The 21,116-nt window shown below is 42.3% G+C and overlaps 1 protein-coding gene across 1 annotated transcript in view; it reads left to right on the forward strand.

Moving 5' to 3' along the window:
• Positions 1–21,116, forward strand: part of LOC120053462 (semaphorin-4B-like) — a 63,785-nt gene that overhangs the window by 19,978 nt on the left and 22,691 nt on the right. The window contains exon 2 of the mRNA XM_039000588.1: positions 17,620–18,030. Within this exon, the coding sequence (XP_038856516.1) occupies positions 17,910–18,030 (121 nt within the window). The 5' untranslated portion in view covers positions 17,620–17,909. The remainder of the gene's footprint in view (positions 1–17,619; positions 18,031–21,116) is intronic.

The raw sequence follows: 21,116 nt of genomic DNA on the forward strand, positions 1-21,116 counted from the left end.
ACTACAAAACCAACAAAAAAAACTTCTTCCTGAATGGATTTTTCTCAGGTTTTCGCCTGCCAAATCAGTTATGTTATACTCACAGACACTATTTTAACAGTTTTGGAAACTTTAGAGTGTTTTCTATCCAAATCTACCAGTTATATGCATATCATATCTTCTGGGCCCAAGAAGCAGGCAGTTTAATTTGGGCATGCATTTCATCCAAAATTCCGAATGCTGCCCCCTACCCTAGAGAAGTTAACCTAACCCCTAACCTTAACCCCATCCTTAAACCTAACCCCTAACCCCTAGCCTAGCTAACGTTAGCCAGCTAGCTAATATTAGCGTTAACTACCTAGCCACCTAACTAACGTTAGCAACAAACAAATTGGAATTCGTAACATATCCTATGAATTGTAATTCGTAACATATCATGCGAAATGGATGATGGACATCCACAAATGAATAAATACCATACAAAACGTAACATGTCATACTAAATGGAGTGTCTCAGATTTACGTACAGAATAATATGAAATGCTCTGAGACCAGGTTGGTACTTGCCAAACACATGTGGGATGACAATTGATCTGACTGCATGTTGAGCAGCTCTGTGAGTGTTGGGAGCCAGGAGGCTCAACAGATGGAAGTGTTATGACTTCTCTAACAGCGGTTGATGAGGATGTTTAGAAGGGGAATAGAACCTGCAGGCTTTGATTCAGTTGAATACTATCATCATAACAGCACATACAAGACAAAGATTATAATGGGTGATTTTGCATATCTTTGGTAAGAATCAGTTAAACATGCACCAGCTGGAGCCCAATCAGTACCGGCTTTGATAGTGTTGGAGATAAACGAACATGATAACAATGCATGCATTTAGAGTAGGCTATAGGCTACACACTAATGTATTTGTTGAATACTCAATAATTTCAAATAACTGAGATGGCAGTCAAGGTTGGTTTTGTAGCTCACCACACAGTCTTCTGTATCTGTATCTGAACAACTCCTCTGGACCATTACACATCCCCCCCTGCGTTAGAAAGTTGTAAACAGTATAGTCATATTCTCCTTGCATTGTGTACCAAAGCAAATGTCAGCATGACATACTGTATTTACCCAGGAAATTAGGTATGGTAAGCCTTTTACTTCAGCTATCTCAGGGGATGCTACTAACCATACACTGCTAAGACAACAATAACAACTCTGCCATGCATTCAAATAGTGGGATCTGTGGATAGAGCATGTAATACCTCAAGTGTTGGATAGTTCAATGAGGAATCTCATTTGTTCTTGAAGTCCCTGCATGGGTTCATCTTTTGTGGATGCCCACTATGAGTTCTCCGAATTACCTTCTGGAAAGCTCACTGTACTGTTGCTTACACCATGGGAATATAGTGGCTTCATATCAAATAACCAGTGGTCCAATAAATATAATGTGCTATAGTGAAGGGGAAGTAGAGGTGTTCCTATGCACAATACAGGGTGTGACAAGAGCAACACATACTGTAGAAAATAATCAAGCCACTTCAACTGAATCAACAAGGTACCTCCCAAAGAAGATCAGCTTACAGCAGAGTTCTTCAAGAGTTGTGGAGAATACGAAGAAATGGTCCCTCTCACTATTCAAAATGTTTCTCAGTCCCTCTGCATTCACTGTGTTATGAAACTTACTTCATAACAACACACGAGAGGTTTTAATCCGCCTGGTTTAGACCCTGCCTGATGTGTTTTGACAGGGAGATTTGGCCCCAGTGCCAGGAAAGAAAGCCCTGGCTGTAAGAGGAAGGGAGGCTGTGAGCGCCACCTCTCTCTCACTCAGTTAGGCCAGCACATCTCACTGGACAAAACCACCTAAAGCACACCTCTCAATGGAAAGAGAATATAGTATTTTTACAGGATGTTGAATATTAAGTAGGTTATTTCTCTGGTCAAAACTGACCAAAAATTACTCCTAAGAGCTACTGATATGATCAAATCAAATCAAATTGTATTAGACACATGCGCCGAATACAACGGGTGTAGACCTTACAGTGAAATGTTTACTTACGAGCCCCAACCAACAATGCAGTTTAAAAAAATACAGATAAGAATAAGAAATAAAAGTAACAAGTAATTAAAGAGCAGCAGTAAAATAACAATATCGTGACTATATACAGGGGTGTATCAGTACAGGATCAATGTGTGGGGGTACCGGTTAGTTGAGGTAATATGTACATGTAGGTAGAGTTATTAAAGTGACTATGCATAGATGTTAACAACAGAGAGTTGCAGCAGTGTGAAAGAGGGGGGGGGGGGGGGGGGGGGGTGGATGATATGATGGTCATAACTCACAGAAGGAATAGGCCTAGACATTGGCTCTGTGAATGTCATGATGATGTCTTTTGCAGGCAGCACATTGGATACTTTCACATTTACAGGGGGAAACAGTCTGCCATACTGCTCTCCTCTTTCAGGTAGATGAGTTGTAGTTCTCCTTCCCTCCCCCACAATACAGTACAGTAGAGTCGAGTATTAAAGGTGCTGCATGTGATATTGTTGAATTTTTGCATTGTAATTTCAGAAAATATATTTGGCACTAACAGTGCAATGATAGTGTTTCACGGTATGACTTACCTACCAGTGTTGTGATTGGCTGTGATATTTACCTGTTGATTTTTCCCGCCAGAGCTGCATCTGGGAAAGCAGTTTGGACTTTGTGGCTGTGATATCTAGTGGAAATGGCTCTGTCATTTCCTGGTTGCTAAAATTCTACACTGTTTGCTCAATTTCAGTTTATGTGAAAAAACAAGCACTGAATAGTGTAGGGAATCATTGTACCATTTAAATTGCTGTGAAATATATTTTCAATAACACAAAATATAGATTTTACAACTGTTTGAAGCTGGTGGACCAAAATCGAATGTTACTTACATTTCTGGTCCACCAGCTTCAAACAGCTGTAAAAACAATATTTTTTATTATTGAAAAGATATTTCACAGCAATTTAGATGGTACATGGACATTTTTCTAAAAGATCCTATGTGAAGCACCTTTAATGCAGTAGGTACTTTGTAAGTCAGACCCCTGCTGCTCTCCTTCATCCTCTACAGCCCTGATAGTGACAGCAGGGCTAACATAGACAGACAGACAGACAGACAGACAGACAGACAGACAGACAGACAGACAGACAGACAGACAGACAGACAGACAGACAGACAGACAGACAGACAGACAGACAGACAGACAGACAGACAGACAGACAGACAGACAGACAGACAGACAGACAGACAGACAGACAGACAGCTACTTTACATTTCATCAGCTACAGTAGGTGCTTCTGCTGCCTCCACATCTGTTATGGAAATTTAGCACAGAGGGGAAATGGAATGAAACGGAATACCATTTCAAATATTTTCACTTCTGAGAGCTGGTTGATTTAGGCAGTTTGCTGCGTAGGTTTCAAAGACAGAGGTGATGAAATATTCTCATCCACTTTCACAGCCATATATTACATTAATATATCAATGAGCTGGGCTCACAGAGAGCATCTGATGTCCTCCTCACATAGGAACGATTTCATCCAGTCAGCAGTTGTCAGGGATGTTTCTGCCATTGAAATCCTTGGACGGGCCGCCTAAGTGTTTTTTCGGGATGACGAAGTCCAAACGGTATCAAACATTTTAATAAATCTTTTTTTAATACATTTTCAGGATGTAAAAAACGCTTTCAGTGTTAACTTAAATGACTTAAATCAGATATAAAGTATGTAGAAAAGGACCTAGATTTTTTTTTAAATAATATAATCTTTAAGAACTAACAATCACCAAAATTAAAGCTTGACAGTCAGAGAGAATTGAAAATTCCCAAAACAATTGATTTTGCTATATTGATTTTGTTATTATGTTTGCAGGAAATTGGCTTAAATATTAAAACTTTTCTCTACACCGCCAGGATGGGGGCCTCTAAAATGTTCTCTAAGATCCAACCACGCCAATGGGCCGACTGCGCCCATTGCCACGATGCTTTTTTATCCATAAAAAACCCTGGTTGTGATTAAAGTAACGGCTACTGACCATGGTTCAGGAGTCCCTGTGGTAATTTGGCTTGAAGAATTTTACACTCCCAAAACCTGAAGTTAAAAAAATTCTCCCATCTCTGATCTGGTGTCTAATAAGATTTTAATTGGCCAATTAAAGGTCTTTGAAATAGCATATGGTCATAATTACTGCTGGATGGTTTGCTCAGGAATGAATAAGCCATTAATTACTCTAAGCTGGGCCTGGGGAGCGGACTTTGAAATGGGCAGAGAGACGTGGCCTTTCCAGGCCCCTCGGTCACCTTCACACAGACTAGCTGGCTGCACGTTTCCCATTTACTACAGGAACATCTCAACAGCAACGATGATGTGCTGCAGCGGAATGCGAGAAGTATCCAGAGGACAATGTGATGATATGTGACTAGTTTCAGGAAACTAGGTGTATGTCGCGCATCAGTACTTCACAAGAGCGCAATTTGAACGTAAACTTTTTTTTTAATCAAAATGTGTTTTTAGGCAGAAATGCCTTCTGGAACATGTGAACTTTCATGTGCCTTAATAACAAACTTGTATGCCATCTGTATACGAATAAAATTGTTACATTTCAAGCCTAATTGGATTAGCCATGGAAGAAGACAGCAACTTTCCCGCTCGCCATGATTGACTGAGATAATGAGTGGGGCGAGTAAAAGGGTCAGAGTGAGCTGTTCTCTCATTTGTGTCTGGAATAGTTAGCAAGCTAGCCAACATTGGGCCCCCGGAGCGGCGCAGTGGTCTAAGGCACTGCCTCGCAGTACTAGCTGTGCCACTAGAGATCCTGGTTTGAGTCCAGGCTCTGGCCCAGCTGGCCGTAACCGGGAGACCCATGGGGCGGTACACAATTGGCCAAGTGTCATCCAGGTTAGGGGAGGGGCTTGGCCTGCAGGGGTGTCCTTGTCCCATTGCACTCTAGTGACTCCTGTGGCAGGCCAGGCGCAATGCATGCTGACACTGTCGCCAGGTGTATGGTGTTTCCTCCGACACATTGGTGCGGCTGGCTTCAAGCTTAAGCGGGCAGTGCGGCTTGGCTGGGTTGTGTTTCGGAGCATGCACGACTCTTGACCTTCACTGCTCCTGAGTCCGTATGGGAGTTGCAGCAATGGGACAAGACTCTAACTACCAATTGGATACCATGAAATTAGGGGATTTTTTTCTCCAAAGCTAGCCTGTTAGCTTGGGTGCTTGACTGCTGTTGTTAGGTCAGAACGCTCAGCTCAACCGTACTTTTCGGCCAGAGCACCAGGGTGCGCTCTGAGTGCTCCGAGAGCGAGATGCTCTGAATTTACGAACTGCCAATCAGACAACGCTCTGAGTTTACGAACGCCCAGAGCAGACTCCTTGGTTGATTGAGCTTGCTGTCTGATCAAAAATGTGAGCTAAAGGAGCTAAAGGGTAGAGCTGCCACTTTCAAGGAGCGGGACTCTAACCCGGAAGCTTATAACAAATCCCGCTATGCCCTCCGACGAACCATCAAACAGTCAAAGCCTCAATACAGGACTAAAATCGAATCGTACTACACTGGCTCCGACGCTCGTTGGATGTGTCAGGTCTTGCAAACTATTATAGACTACAAAGGGAAGCACAGCCAAGAGCTGCCCAGTGACACGAGCCTACCAAACAAGCTAAATAACTTCTATGCTCGCGTCGAGGCAATTAACACTGAAACATGCATGAGAGCATCAACTGTTCCGGATGACTGTGTGATCACGCTCTCCGCAGCCGATGTGAGTAAGACCTTTAAACAGGTCAACATTCACAAGGCCGCGGGGCCAGACAGATTACCAGGACGTGTACTCCGAGCATGCTCTGACCAACTGTTGTCTTCACTGACATTTTCAACCTCGCCCCATCTGAGTCTGTAATACCAACATGTTTCAAGCAGACCACCATAGTCCCTGTGCTCAAGAACACTAAGGTAACCTGCCTAAATGACTACCGACCCGTAGCACTCACGTCTGTAGCCATGAAATGCTTTGAAATGCTGGTCATGGCTACAATTTGCACCGACAGATCCACAGATGATGCAATCTCTATTGCACTCCACACTGCCCTTGCCCACCTGGACAAAAGGAACACCTATGTGAGAATGCTATTCATTGACTACAGCTCAGCGTTCAACACCATAGTGTCCTCAAAACTTATCACTAAGCTAAGGACCCTGGGACTAAACAGCTCCCTCTGCAACTGGATCCTAGACTTCCTGACGGGCCTCCCCCAGGTGGTAAGGGTAGGTAACAACACATACTCTATTCTGATCCTCAACACGGTGGCCCCTCAGGGATGCGTGCTCAGTCCTGTACTCCCTGTTCACTCATGACTGCACGGGCAGTTGCTTGCACAGCCAACTCCAACACCATCATTAAGTTTGCTGATGACACAACAGTGGTAGGCCTGATCACCGACAATGATGAGACAGACTATAGGGAGGAGGTCACAGACCTGACCATGTTATGTAAGGACAACAACCTCTTCCTCAAAGTGATCAAGACAAAGGAGATGATTGTGGACTACAGGAAAAAGAGGACCGAGCACACCCCCATTCTCATCGATGGGGCTGTAGTGGAGCAGGTCGAGAGCTTCAAGTTCCTTGGCCTCCACATTAACAACAAGCTAACATGGTCCAAGCACACCGAGACAGTCAGGAAGAGGGCACGACAAAACCTATTCCCCCTCAGGAGACTGAAAAAATTTGGCATGGGTCCTCAGATCCTCAAGAGATTTTACAGCTTTTACAGATCGAGAGCATCCTGACTGGTTGCATCACTGCCTGGTATGGCAACTGCTCAGCCTCCAACCGCAAGGCACTACAGAGGGCAGTGCGTATGGCCCAGTACATCACCGGGGCCAAGCTTCCTGCCATTCAGGACCCCTATACCAGGCTGTGTCAGAGGAAGGCCCTAAAAATCGTCAAAGACTCCAGCCACCCTAGTTCTCTCTGCTACCGCACGGCAAGCGGTACCGGAGCGCCAAGTCTTGGTCCAAGAGGCTTCTAAACAGATTCTACCACCAAGCCATAAGACTCCTGAACAGCTAATCAAATGGCTACCCAGACTATTTGCACCCACCCCTCCAAGCTGCGAGGTTGGTTAGTAAGCATTTCACTGTAATTCGGCGCATGTGACAAATAAAATTTGATTTGATTTTAATTGGGTCATGTTTTGTAGCAATTATTGTGGCCTTTGTGTTTGTCCTTTTTCATTAGAGCCATTGGACATCAAATATGTTCGTATCTGCCAGGACATTGTAGAATATTTAGGTTGACAAATTTTCCCTGGCTTTGTAAACACTACAGCCTGACGGGAGCCCTATTTCCTTGTTCCAACCCTCGAAGGCAGGCTTTTCAAAATGGGTGCGTACTAGTTTACAGGTTTATGGAAGCTATGTTACCATGCACTGTCAATCCGGAATTGCTATATAATTAGCTACAACGGCTGCATCTGATGTTTCCTTTCCCCCGGCAAAAAAATTAAATGTTCTTTTACATAGGAACATACAACCCCATTTATTTGAGTCGGAATACTTTGAAGAGGAGTTGAGACTGCGAGAAAAATTATTGCGAGACCAGCAAGCAGTTGCGGTCAGCCTAGACCAGTTGGACTCAGGAGGGCAAATGACAAACGAGAAAGTTGTTTCGCTGTCGGTAGCTAGCTAGCTAGCAATATAAGATATATTTTTTACATGAGGGAGTGTTGTTCAGTACAGTACAATTTGATGATCGGCCACAACGGGGCTTGCTAGTACCATTACAAGGCAAGCTAGCCAAGTTTAGCTAGCTAGCTAGCTGTGTATTTGCTATACCTAAAATGTACTGTAGTCTAACATTATAGCTAGCTAGCTAACTAGCCTGGCTAGCCTCAGTGCCTCTCATTAGGAGCAAAACTGGATAAATGTTTGATGATGATTGCGGAGAGTAAAGGAATGACTTTGGCTTTATGACTCATATTAATTAGTCTTGGAGTAACTATACCTGGGTGTTGTAGCTAGCTTTCTAACGTGTGTCTGTGACATGTCTCATATTCTGCACCATGAATATGGACAGTGCACAATGATTGCCAATGATTGCCAATGAACGTGTAATAGCGTTTTTGTCTAACTCTCACAGAGTTAGAATCCGCTTGGATTCAAAGAAGTTGACTCTCGAGATGTGAAAAAAAATACCTCTTGTATCAAAGTGACTCTGCACCACCCAAACACACAATATTCCCTTTGTAGAACTGTAATATTTATTTTTTATCTTATTTATTTTTTACCTTTATTTTACTAGGCAAGTCGGTTAAGAACAAATTCTTATTTTCAATGGCAGGAACAGTGGGTTAACTGCCTTGTTCAGGGTCAGAACGACAGATTTGTACCTTGTCAGCTCAGGGATTTGATCTTGCAACCTTTCGGTTACTAGTCCAACGCTCTAACCACTAGGCTACGCTGCCGCCCCAAATATTTATTGAAAGTAGTATATTTTTCCTTCTAATGTATCATACATTGTCATAACTGCTGTGGAAACTCACCTTGGTCTCCAGAGCAAATAAACTTTGTCTTGAATATAGGCCATGTCTACTTATTTGTTATATTGACAGACTTATCTACTGTTTCATTGAAACATGTTTACTTGCAAATTAATACCTCTTAAGGATCCGCCCCTTTTTTCAATTTTCGCCTAAAATGACATACCCAAATCTAACTGCCTGTAGCTCAGGACCTGAAGCAAGGACATGCATATTCTTGATACCATTTGAAAGGAAACACTTTGAAGATTGTGGAAATGTGAAATGAATGTAGGAAAATATAACACATTAGATTTGGTAAAAGAAAACACAAAGAAAAAAACAACCCTTTTTCTGTATTTCTTTTGTAGCATCATCTTTGAAATGCAAGAGAAAGGCCATAATGTATTATTCCAGCCCAGGCGTGATTTAGATTTTGGCCACTAGAGCAGCAGCGGCAGCAGCGTATGTGCAAAGTTTTAGACTGATCCAATGAGCCTTTGCATTTCTGTTCAAGACTTCCCAAATGTGTCTAATTGGTTTATTAATAACTTTTCAAGTTCATAACTGTGCACTCTCCTCAAACAATAGCATGGTATTATTTCACTGTAATATGCTACTGTGAATTGGACAGTGCAGTTAGATTAACAAGAATATAGGTTTTCTGCCAATATCAGATATGTCTATGTCCTGGGAAATCTTCTTGTTACTTACAACCTCATGCTAATCGCATTAGCCAGCGTTAGCTCAACCGTCCCGCGGGGGACCCACCGATCCTGTAGAGGTTTAAAGTAATGATGGACTGTTGTTTCTCGTTGCTTATTTGAGCTGTTCTTGCCATAATTTGGACTTGGTCTTTTACCAAATAGGGTTATCTTCTGTATACCACCCCTACCTTGTCACAACAGAACTGATTGGCTCAAACGCATTAAGAAAGAAAGAAAGAAATTCCACAAATTAACTTTTAACAAGGCACAATTCACTACCCCATGAATCTGGTTGAGAGAATACCAAGAGTGTGCAAAGCTGTCATCAAGGCAAAGGGGGGCTACTTTGAAGCATCTCAAATATAAAATATATTTTGATTTGTTTAACACTTTTTTGGTTACTACATGGTTCCCTATGTGTTATTTCATGGTTTTGATGTCTTCACTATTATTCCAGTGAAAATAAAAATAAAGAAAAACCCTTGAATGAGTAGGTGTGTCCAAACCTTTGACTGGTACTGTATATGTTAATAACATATTAATGGACATACTGTGTATATATAGTGAAATAGAGCAGCGGTGAAATGTTCCATTAATTGCTTCGTTAGTCACTATGGCTCCGATATTGCTCTAGTGCTTCCTTAGCTCGTTATCTTTCTCAACGGTGGTATCTTTAGATCTGTGTAACTGGTTGTGAAATGACCTGAGAGTGTTGCTGTAGGACTGTGTCAACACTGCTCCCCTGGCCTCCGAGCATGCTGGCCGATGCATCAGGCCCAGGTTCCTTATGTTTCTGTGTCCTGATCTCACATTAAAGCCCCTCCTGACAGATGACACATCCTCCTTGACACACATCGCATCTTCTCCTTCACACATCGCATCTGCTACTTCACAAATCACATTTGCTCCTTCACACATCTGACGCTGCTTTACCAGAGAGAAGTGTTGTAGTGGGGCCCAATACAGGCCGAAAACCACATCTGGGAGCATGTGACCCAGGCTGCCCAGGTGGTGTGTGTGTGTTTGCGTGTCTGTGTGTGTGTCACAGGAGGCTGGTGAGGGGAGGATGGCTCATAATAATGGCTGAAATGATGTGAATGGAATGGTATCAAACACATGTATGTTTTTGATACCATTCCATTGATTCCATTCCAGCCATTACTGTGAGCCCGTCCTCCACAATTAAGGTGCCCGGTGCCTGTGTTTACAGGTGTCTGTAGATGACGTGCATGCCAAGGGGGGCCTTCGCCTATTTATCAATCAACACTTTTCCAGTCAACAGTCCAGAGTGGAATTCAAGAAGCCTTGGCCCTTCCCTCACTACTCAAATGGCAAACCTGCTAGTCATAGCGCCTGTTTAACTTGTAGGCCGACAAGCACTTCTGCATGAGAAACACATTTATATGTAGAGCTATCCTTTGACTGACTTTGTAATACAGTGATATACACTGTAAGTTACAACAGGAACTGTACTCCAGGATATGACTTATACAGAGTATTGGGAATTTCCCTGTTTTAGTTCAATATAAAACGTATTTCCTCTTTTGCGTCAGACCCTTCTATGATCTATTTCTTCAGTGTGGGAACAATAACATAGCTCCAGCTGATCCTGCTCTGAACTTGTCATAGCTCTTAATACCCTTTTAATGTTGAGTTAATATGTCTAGATTGCCTCAAAGCTTTTCTCTGCTCTGAATAATCACTACATAATAATCACTGGTCCCTTTAAAAGTGCAATGGAAACATTCATGATTCTGTAAACAATTCCAGTAAGAAACTCCATGGTGGCTCCCCAGCACACTGGCACATCACTGTGTGATGCAGTTCTCACAAGTGCTCCGGTTTCTCCCAGTATAGGACTCCGGCAATAATTAGGAAGGCCAGTAGAGTGACTCTCACAGTGACTGGGAAAGGCTGGTTAGTTTTATTGGTCACCTCCTCTCCAAATTAATCCATTGCAGTGACTGGTCAAAACTATTACTATTACTCATCATGCAGATGATAGGCTAGTATGAATCTGAGGGAAAGCATCTTTATGCCTTTGAAAATGTGAAGTCTATTAGAAAATGTAGACCAACTCACTTAGCACCTCAATAATGAACCATGGCATAATCATCTTGTTCCTTTGGAAATGTAAGTGTTTAAATGTTTTTTTCTCTGCTGTTTTCATTTGCACAAAAAAAATACACATTATTTTCCCTACATTGTGTCCAAAGAGACATGCCAGAGATGCTATTCCAACCTAAAGGGGAAACTAACTCGCAGCTGTTATCAACAACCTTGACATTTGCTACAGTAGTAGAAAGGGTTGCTCCAACCTGATTGTATCTGAATGAAAATTCACTCAAAAAGATAAAGTAGTAGCCTACGTTGATATCAATGAAATCCATTATTCAGTTGTATCATATATGTTTGCTATGGTCCGTTGTATCTTGACCATAGCAAATTGTAGGCTGTTGTGTGTGAAAGAGATGATAGTAAGACAATGAGATGATTCAGTGCCTTCAGATAAACCATACTAGAGAGAAATACAGAGTTGCAATCTTTATGCTGTCAGAGGCCCTCCTTCTATTACTCACAGTGAGTTCAAGTGTTGGCATGCCTCAGCAAAACTCGGCCTGATGCATGTGGGCCAGTAGTGTAGCGTAGGACTCTACCTCTGCCTGTCACACAACAGAAGGATTAATGGAGCAGCGGCTGCTCATTGGTCAGATGGGACTTGACTCCAATTTGCTCCCCACAAAGAAGGCTAATGATGCTTGTGGCTGTCTCCCCTGCTGATGTGGCCCTCACCATGGCCCTGTTTACGGCACGTAACAGTCCACACAAAAGACAGGGAAACTTGGAAGGCGCTACCATTACAGTGTGGCCCTTTTCTATTAGATGGCCTCCTTGGCTTTCATTTTATCTTTATCATTGATGCCCTTGATGGGGTATCATAGCCAAGCAGACTATCACAACTCTCTGAAGCCTCTCTCTTTGTGCTCTTTAGAGTCTATGTTCTTTCAGCAACCAGTTTTTCGAATTAGGACTCTACAAGGGGTTAGAGAGAAACACAGCCTGGTTGGAGTTTTGAAAATGCGTACGTATTTGCATTTGTGAATGTATTTTACTGTTGAGTGATTTAGTTGAGTGAGAAAATAGACATCAGTTTGAAACAGGAGACGGGACACCTTCCGCAGTGTTGACGGAGTAAAACACGTATCCTGTCTGATCCAGATGCTCCTGATTAATTCATGATACAGTCAGTATGAGGAGCTCTGCGGCTCCCTGTGTGGGTATTCACTGGTGGTGATGAGACGTTCTTAACCTGAGGGGCTTTCTGACATTGAAACATTTTGATCATTTGTTATTCAGCACCACTGAAATATAGCACAAATATAGCAGAAATATAGCACCAACAAAGCCTCTCGACAACTATAATTAAAGCAGTGGATGGGGTGATGGGGTTGTCCTGCGTCATACATCTACATTATATATTTTATTGTATAATTATTTTAAAACATTTTGCAGTGGAGGCCAGGATTTAGCAGTGGCGGTACGCCGGCGCTAAATGCATATAGGAGAAATACTAGTGTCACGATCGTTAGATGGTGGAAGAGAGGAGGACCAAGGCGCAGCGTGAAGTGAATACATTTTCTATTTATTTAAGCGACGTAATAAAGAACACTTAAACAAAAGTACAAAACAACAAACGAACGAGACGCTATAAACAAATAGTGCTGACACAAACACTACACATAGACATAGACAATAACCCACAAACTACCCAATGAATATGGCTGCCTAAATATGGTTCCCAATCAGAGACAACGATAGACAGCTGTCTCTAATTGAGAACCAATCCAGGTAACCATAGACAAACATACACCTAGACTAGACACTGCCCCATAAACATACAAAACCCCTAGACAATACAAAAACACATACATCACCCATGTCACACCCTGACATAACTAAAATAATAAAGAAAACAAAGATAACTAAGGCCAGGGTGTGACAACTAGACAGAATTGGGATGTCTATCATGTTACATTCTGTTACTATATAGTCCTTGCCGTTTGCCACACTGTCAATTTCAGTGGTTCACATCACATTAATGCTCTTGTACAGCTGCTTTGTGGTTTTGTCCTGTTGCTTTCACATATCATATTGGCTAAGATGTGGGCATACAAGGTAGCCAGTGTCCACTCTTGGTCTTGGCAAGTACATTAAAGATTTAATAGCCTATCATTGATCCATAGAGAGTTGAGAAGTGTTGTAGCTGTGTCCAACCATGTTTAATCACAGAGGCCTCTCCTCTCCTGTGGGCATTGGTCCTTTCATTTTCTTCAAACCCCACCACAAATGGTTTGCAACAAGCTTTACTTATTCCAATTTCCTTTAATACGGTTTTGTAGAGGACATAATTGAAAGCAGACAGGCTGTTATGTACAGTGAAAACCAAAACATCTTATGATCAATTATGAATAAACACAAGGCCTCTTATCTCAGTGACTACTCCCACTGGGCACACCATGTCATTTCAATGTGGATAATTGGGTAATACTTGGTTGAAACGTACAACCTATATTTACCCACTCAAAAAGACAGCCAAAAGTTGGTTGAATTTCCAATGTGTTATCAATATGATTTCAAACATCTAAAAGCACAACCAAATTCCAATGGAAAAACAATGTCTTATTTTTGGGTAAGTTGTCACCCAAATGTCTATCACTGAGCTTTCAATCATTTAAAAGCAGAAGATACAGTACATCTCCTTCAAATGTTACTATTTGGTTGCGTTGACAACCAAACACAATTCAATATCACTAAATATCATTACATTTTAAATCAACCAGCTTGAAACCCTAGGCCTATATGTAACCATGAAAAACAGCCCCAGACTATTATTCCTCCTCCACCAAACTTTACAGTTGGCACTAGCATTCTGGCAGGTAGTGTTCTCCTGGCATCCGCCAAACCCAAATTAGTCCGTTGGGCTGCCAGATGGTGAAGTGTGATTCATCACTCCATAGAATGTGTTTCCACTACTCCAGTGTCCAATGGTGGCAAGCTTTACACCACTCCAGCCGATGGTTGGCATTGCGCATGGTGATCTTAGGCTTGTGTGTGGCTGCTCAGCCATAGAAACCCATTTTGTGAAGCTCCAGACGAAAAGTTATTGTGCGGACGTTGCTTCCAGAGGCAGTTTGGAACTCGGTATTGAGTGTTGCAACCGAGGACAGACGATTTTTACTCGCTGCGCGCTTCAGCACTCGGTGGTCCCGTTCTGTGAGCTTGTGTGGCCTACAGTACCACTTAGCAGCTGAGCCGTTGTTGCTCCTAGACATTTCCACTTCACAATAACAGCACTTACATGTGACTGGGGCAGCTCCAGCAGGGCAGGAATTTGACGAACTGACTTGTTGGAAATGATGCATCCTATGATGGCACGTTGAAAGTCAGTGAACTCTTCAGCATGGGCCATTCTTTTGCCAATGTTTGTCTATGGAGATTGCATGGCTGTGTGCTTGATCTTACTAACTTGTCAGGAATGGGTGTAGTTGAATGAGCCGAATCCATTCATTTGAAGGGGTATACAAATAGTTTTGGCCATGTAGTGTATGTATGGAGATACCAGTTCTCAGGGTTTGAGGATGTTTCGTCATGAGGTGATGCCTTCAAATGAACCTGACCTCACGTATTACCTCATGCACACAGAGAAATGCATGCCTACGGGCAGAGTTAAATTATGGCTTTGTGAATCATTACCAAACCATCTCTTTGTGTATTCTACTTGTTTACCCTTAGAAACAAAAACTTTAATAATTGTCACTTTAATAATGTTTATACACTGTTTTACCCACTTCATATTTATATACTTTATTCTAATCAAGGCTCATATCATATTAAACTACCGCGGTACACACTTTCTCTATTCATATACTGTCCATACTGTCTTTCTACACACAATTATACAGTTGAAGTCGGAAGTTTACATACACCTTAGCCAAATACATTTAAACTCAGTTTTTCACAATTCTTGACATTTAATCCTAGTAAAAATCCCCCATCTTAGGTCTGTTAGGATCACCACTTTATCTTAAGAATGTGAAATGTCAGAATAATAGTAGAGAGAATGATTAATTTCAGCTTTTACTTCTTTCATCATATTCCCAGTGGGCCAGAAGTTTACATACACTCAATTAGTATTTGGTAGCATTGCCTTTAAATGCTCAAACGTTTCGGGTAGCCTTCCACGAGCTTCCCACAATAAGTTGGGTGAATTTTGTCCCATTCCTCCTGACAGAGCTGGTGTAACTGTGTCAGGTTTGTCGGCCTCCTTGCTCGCACACGCTTTTTCAGTTCTGCTCACACATTTTCTATAGGATTGAGGTCAGGGCTTTGTGATGGCCACTCCAACACCTTGACTTTGTTGTCCTTAAGCCATTTGTCACAACTTTGGAAGTATGCTTGGGGTCATTGTCCATTTGGAAGACCCATTTGCGACCGAGCTTTAACTTCCTGACTGATGTCTTGAGATGCTGCTTCAATATATCCACATAATTTTCCATCCTCATGATGTCATCTATTTTGTGAAGTTCACCAGTCCCTCCTGCAGCAAAGCACCGCCACAACATGATGCTGCCACCCCTGTGCTTCACGGCTGGGATGGTGTTCTTCGGCTTGCAAGCTTCCCCTTTTTCCTCCAAACATAACGATGGCCATTATTGCCAAACAGTTCTATTTTTTTCATCAGACCAGAGGACATTTCTCCAAAAAGTACAATCTTTGTCCCCATGTGCAGTTGCAAACTGTAGTCTGGCTTTCTTATGGCGGTTTTGGAGCAGTGGCTTCTTCCTTGCTCGATATAAGACTCTTTTTACTGTGGCTATAGATACTTTTGTACATGTTTCCTCCAGCGTCTTCACTAGGTCCTTTGCTGTTGTTCTGGGATTTGCACTTTTCGCACCAAAGTACGTTCATCTCCAGGAGACAGAACGCGTCTCCTTCCTGAGCGGTATGACGGCTGCTTGGTCCCATGGTGTTTATACTTGCATACTATTGTTTGTACAGGTGAACGTGGTACCTTCAGGTGTTTGGAAATTGCTCCCAAGGATGAACCAGACTTGTGGAGGTCTACAATTTGTTTTCTGAGGTCTTGGCTGATTTCTTTTGATTTTCCCATGATGTCTAGCAAAGAGGCACTGAGTTTGAAGGTAGTCCTTGAAATACATCCACAGGTACACCTCCAATAGGCTAATTGACAACATTTGAGTCAATCAGAAGCTTCTAAAGCCATGACATCATTTTCTGGAATTTCCCAAGCTGTTTAAAGGCACAGTCAACTTAGTGTATGTTAACTTCTGACCCACTGGAATTGTGATACAGTGAATTATAAGTAAACAATTGTTGGAAAAAATACTTGTGTCAAACACAAAGTATATGTCCTAATCGACTTGCCAAACCTATAGTTTGTTAACAAGACATTTGTGGAGTGGTTGAATAACAAGTTGTAATGACTCCAACCTAAGTATATTGAAACTTCCGACTTCAACTGTATTTCTTTAGTTTTACTATTGTCAAGAGCGCCAAGAGTGTGCAAAACTGTCATCAAGGCAAAGGGTGGCCACTTTGAAGAATTTCAAATATAAAATATATTTTGATTTGTTTAACACTTTTTTGGTTACTACATGACTCCATATGTGTTATTTCATAGATTTGATGTCTTTACTATTATTCTACAATGTAGAAAATAGTATAAAAATAAAGAAAACCCTTGAATGAGTAGGTGTGTCCAAACTTTTGACTGGTACTGTATATATATATTTGCATGTACTGTTTTGTATTAATAGGTATAATTGCACTGCTGGACCAAGAAACACAAGAATTTTGCTGCTCTTGCGATAACATCTGAAAATATATGTACACGACCAAATATACTTGATTTGGTTTTGATTTGAATTGAAAGCAGACCCATACAAGCCAGGTGATATTATGATATTAACATAGAGAAGGGAGTCTTTGTCTCAGCTCTGCTTTGTCTCAGTCTGTCAGATATGATATTATGGGCCCGTTAAGAGGACAGAGGATGTGTTTGTTTTGGTCCAGGTAAAGAGTGCACTCTGCCCATCTGAAAACAGACAGAAATGACCACAAGCTATGAAATTAATATACGTCCAGCCAGTTATGTCTAACAAACACAAACACAGGGAAGTGCACTCAGCCTAAAGTAGCTCCTATGTAGCCAGTAGCCTTATGGCTAAAGCCTTTGTTAGTACTGAGACATGTGCGAATGGAATGTTTTTCCGAACCAATGTTCCATGATAAGGAGAGGAATCATGTGAACTGTGTTGCACTGTCTGTACACCAATGTGAATGAATGTTCTTTTGTCCATGTGTGTAGATCTCAGCTGAGCCCCTGGGGTGGTTTGACTGTATGGAGGCTGATTGGCTGTCCGTCCTGGGAGGCTCGTTGTGAGGTGAAAGGTCATCATTCCAAGGCCAGAGTTGTCTGCAGCCCCGGAGAAGCTTCACTTTCACAATAGAGCACAGGTCTCCCATTTAGGGAGCCCAGACCTACAGGAAGAGAGGGAGAGAAAATAAACACGGGAGAAAAAGACGCTGTTCATGAATTCCCCCAAATCCTGAAAAACAAACAGTGTGAGTTGGCTGGCAGTCGTGAGGAGAGGAGCCATGTGGACAATAAGCATGGTCCAGCTCTGTTTCCCGGCCTTCACTCTTCTACTGGCCTACGCCTTTGTCCAAGCAGCTGCCACCGAGGACGATGTCACTCCACGACTCAGCTTCACTTACAGTAAGTGTCATCCATTGCTTTCCTTCCTGACTGTTAGAATAGCTGTGGTTCTTTATGGGAACATACAGTGGATTCTGAAAGAATTCAGACCCCTTGACTTTTTCCATATTTTGTTACGTTACAGCCTTATTCTAAAATGTATTATATATATTTTTAAATCCTCATCAATATACACACAATACCCCATAATGACAAAGCAAAAACCATTTTGTAGAAATTTTTACAAATGTATAAAAAATGATAATAGAAATACCTTATTTACATAAGTATTCAGACCCTTTGCTATGAGACTTGAAATTGAGCTCAGGTGCATCCGGTTTCCAATTATCATCCTTGTGATGTTTCAAAAACTTGACTGGAGTCCACCTGTGGTAAATTCAATTGATTGGACATGATTTGGAAAGGCACACACATGTCTATATAAGGTCCCATAGTTGACAGTGCATGTCAGAGCAAAAACCAAGCCTCTATGAACGAACAGTCCGTAGAGTTCCAAGACAGGATTGTGTCGAGGCTCCACCCAGACTCTTCCTAGAGCTGGCCGCACGGCCAAACTGAGCAATCGGGGGAGAAGGGCCTTGGTAAGGGTGACCAAGAACCCGATGGTTACTCATACAGAGCTCCAGAGTTCCTCTGTGGAGATGTGAGAAACTTACAGAAGGACAAGCATCTCTGCAGCACTCCACCAATCAGGCCTTTATGGTTAAGTGGCTAGACGGAAGCCACTCCTCAGTAAAAGGCACATGACAGCCCACTTGGAGTTTGCCAAAACGCACCTAAAGGACTGAAACCATGAGAAACAAGATTCTCTGGCCCTACTGTGGGAGAATCATGCTGTGGGGATGTTTTTCAGCGGCAGGGACTGGGAGAGTAGTCAGGATCGAGGGAAAGATGAAAGGAGAAAAGTACAGAGAGACCCTTGATGAAAACCTGCTCCAGACCTCAGACTGGGGTGAAGGTTCGCCTTCCAACAGGACAAAGACCCTAAGCACACAGGTAAGACAACGCAGGAGTGGCTTCGGGACAAGTCTCTGAATGTCTTTGAGTAGCCCAGCCAGAGCCCGGACTTGAACCCAATAAAACATCTCTGAAGAGATCTAAAAATAGCTGTGCAGCGACGCTGTACTGCTGACATAGCTTGAGATGAATGGGAGAAACTCCCCAAATACAGGTGTGGTAAGCTTGTAGTGTCATAACCTAGAACACTCAAGGCTGTAATTGCTGCCTAAGGTGCTACAACAAAGTATTGAGTAAAGGGTCTGAATACTTATGTAAATGTGATATTTAAGTTTTGCAAACATTTCTAATAAAATGTTTTTGCTTTATCAATATGGGTTATTGTGTGTAGATTGATGAGGGGAAAAAACTATTTAATCAATTTTAGATTAAGGCTGTAATGTAACAAAATGTGAAAAAGTCAAGGGTTCTGAATACTTTCCGAATGCACTGTAACTCTCCTCCCTCCTGTATTCCGTTTTCTCCAGGACCAGTTGTAGGTCATAGTGTGAGAAACACAATAATTCCTTGAGTGTTAGAGAAACAAAGTGAGCGAGAGTGTGCTCTTGGTGTGCTCTCCCCACTGACCTGGGTGTGTAGATCATCCATTTACTGAAAAATGTGTAAGGCAGCCTCAGCCTGCTTCCCTCCCAGAGTTGTTGTTTGTCTATAAATAAGAGCAGGGAGTAGTGTGGGGTTGTGGTTGTGGTGGAGGTGGCTGGGATGGCCCATGGTGTTGAGAAGAGAGGAGAGCTCTGGAGCACTGGGGCTCAGGCAGGGCTTTGAGGAATATACGACATGGACAGTAACGCTTGGCAAGGTGTTGATGAACTGATGGATGGTAGCAGGGCTGTTCCTCTCTAACCGGCTCTGTGGAGGAGCTCAGTGTGTTCTCAGTGGGACACATCGTGGTGGAGCACAACATTTACATAACTGCCATGCTCACGGAAAGTCGCTGGTATTTCAGGACAGTGCCTCACACACTTTGAATGGTATCCTGCTGAAAAGGAGAGAAAGCATGTTCTGCAAGGTCTTAGGGATATATTGTTACTCAGTACAAGATGCTGTATTATGTAACCTGAGAATGATGCTCTTGTCAGTGATTTTACATTTTGCTTGTGTTTCCATTGATTAACTTCCACTGTCATTGTGCAACATTTCAATACATTTCACTGACAGTTCCTCGCAAAATGTAAAGGAACATTCATGATGGCTCAGCAGTACGAAAAGTTTCCAATCCATGCATTTGACTCAGTGTGTTCCTCAGTGTGTTCCTCAGTGTGTCTAGACCTTAATGGCAGGAAAGCCAGCTAAATTCCAGGGCATGAATGGCAGTTCCATCTGGGTGGGTCTATCAAGCCATAGCAGGTCAAAGGTAGTTACAACATGAACCAGGTCATTGTACTCAGTCTTACTCAGGACAGTATCACACACAGAGTTTCCATCAACAGGGAGGTATTGCTCTTCTGGAGTCGTCCTCTTAAGTCTGTGCTAATGGTTTGTTTGCAAGATGAACACCGTATTTAAAAACTCTTCAAAACACATCTTTATTCAGTGCAGTGCGTTAAACTAATAAGCGTAGGGATTATGCTCTCTCATCTGATTTCAATATGGCTCCAGATTTGAGGTTTTGGAAGAAGGAAGAAAATGATATGTAATGGCAATACAACCCATTTGTCAACATACTAATGCTCTGCCAGGTTTGATGAGCGTGTGCACATAATGCTAAAGCTATGGATGGCTCCCATGCCCTTTGGTGTGAACCATTAATAAAGTGATTTACCACCCAATTCGTCACGGTTCACATGGTCTCAGGTCTTACAGACCATTTGGGGGGCAGAGGGTCCAGCACTATTGAGGGCAGCACTAGAAATCCTAGCTATACTTTTCATTAATCTGTAACACTTTTGTTTTCATAGGAGGACAAAAGCTTTATGAATATTTGGATGGGATAGTAGTGATGCAAGACAGCAAATGCAGGAATAGGGTTAGTTTACTGTTGATCCCAATGATCCCAATCAGCCTATAGTCTTTATGCACATACTGGCATAGAAACGGTGTGCTCAGATTTTGTTGTCATAATATCTTCG

Source organism: Salvelinus namaycush, chromosome 9, assembly GCF_016432855.1.
Source record: "Salvelinus namaycush isolate Seneca chromosome 9, SaNama_1.0, whole genome shotgun sequence".
NCBI lineage: Eukaryota > Metazoa > Chordata > Actinopteri > Salmoniformes > Salmonidae > Salvelinus > Salvelinus namaycush.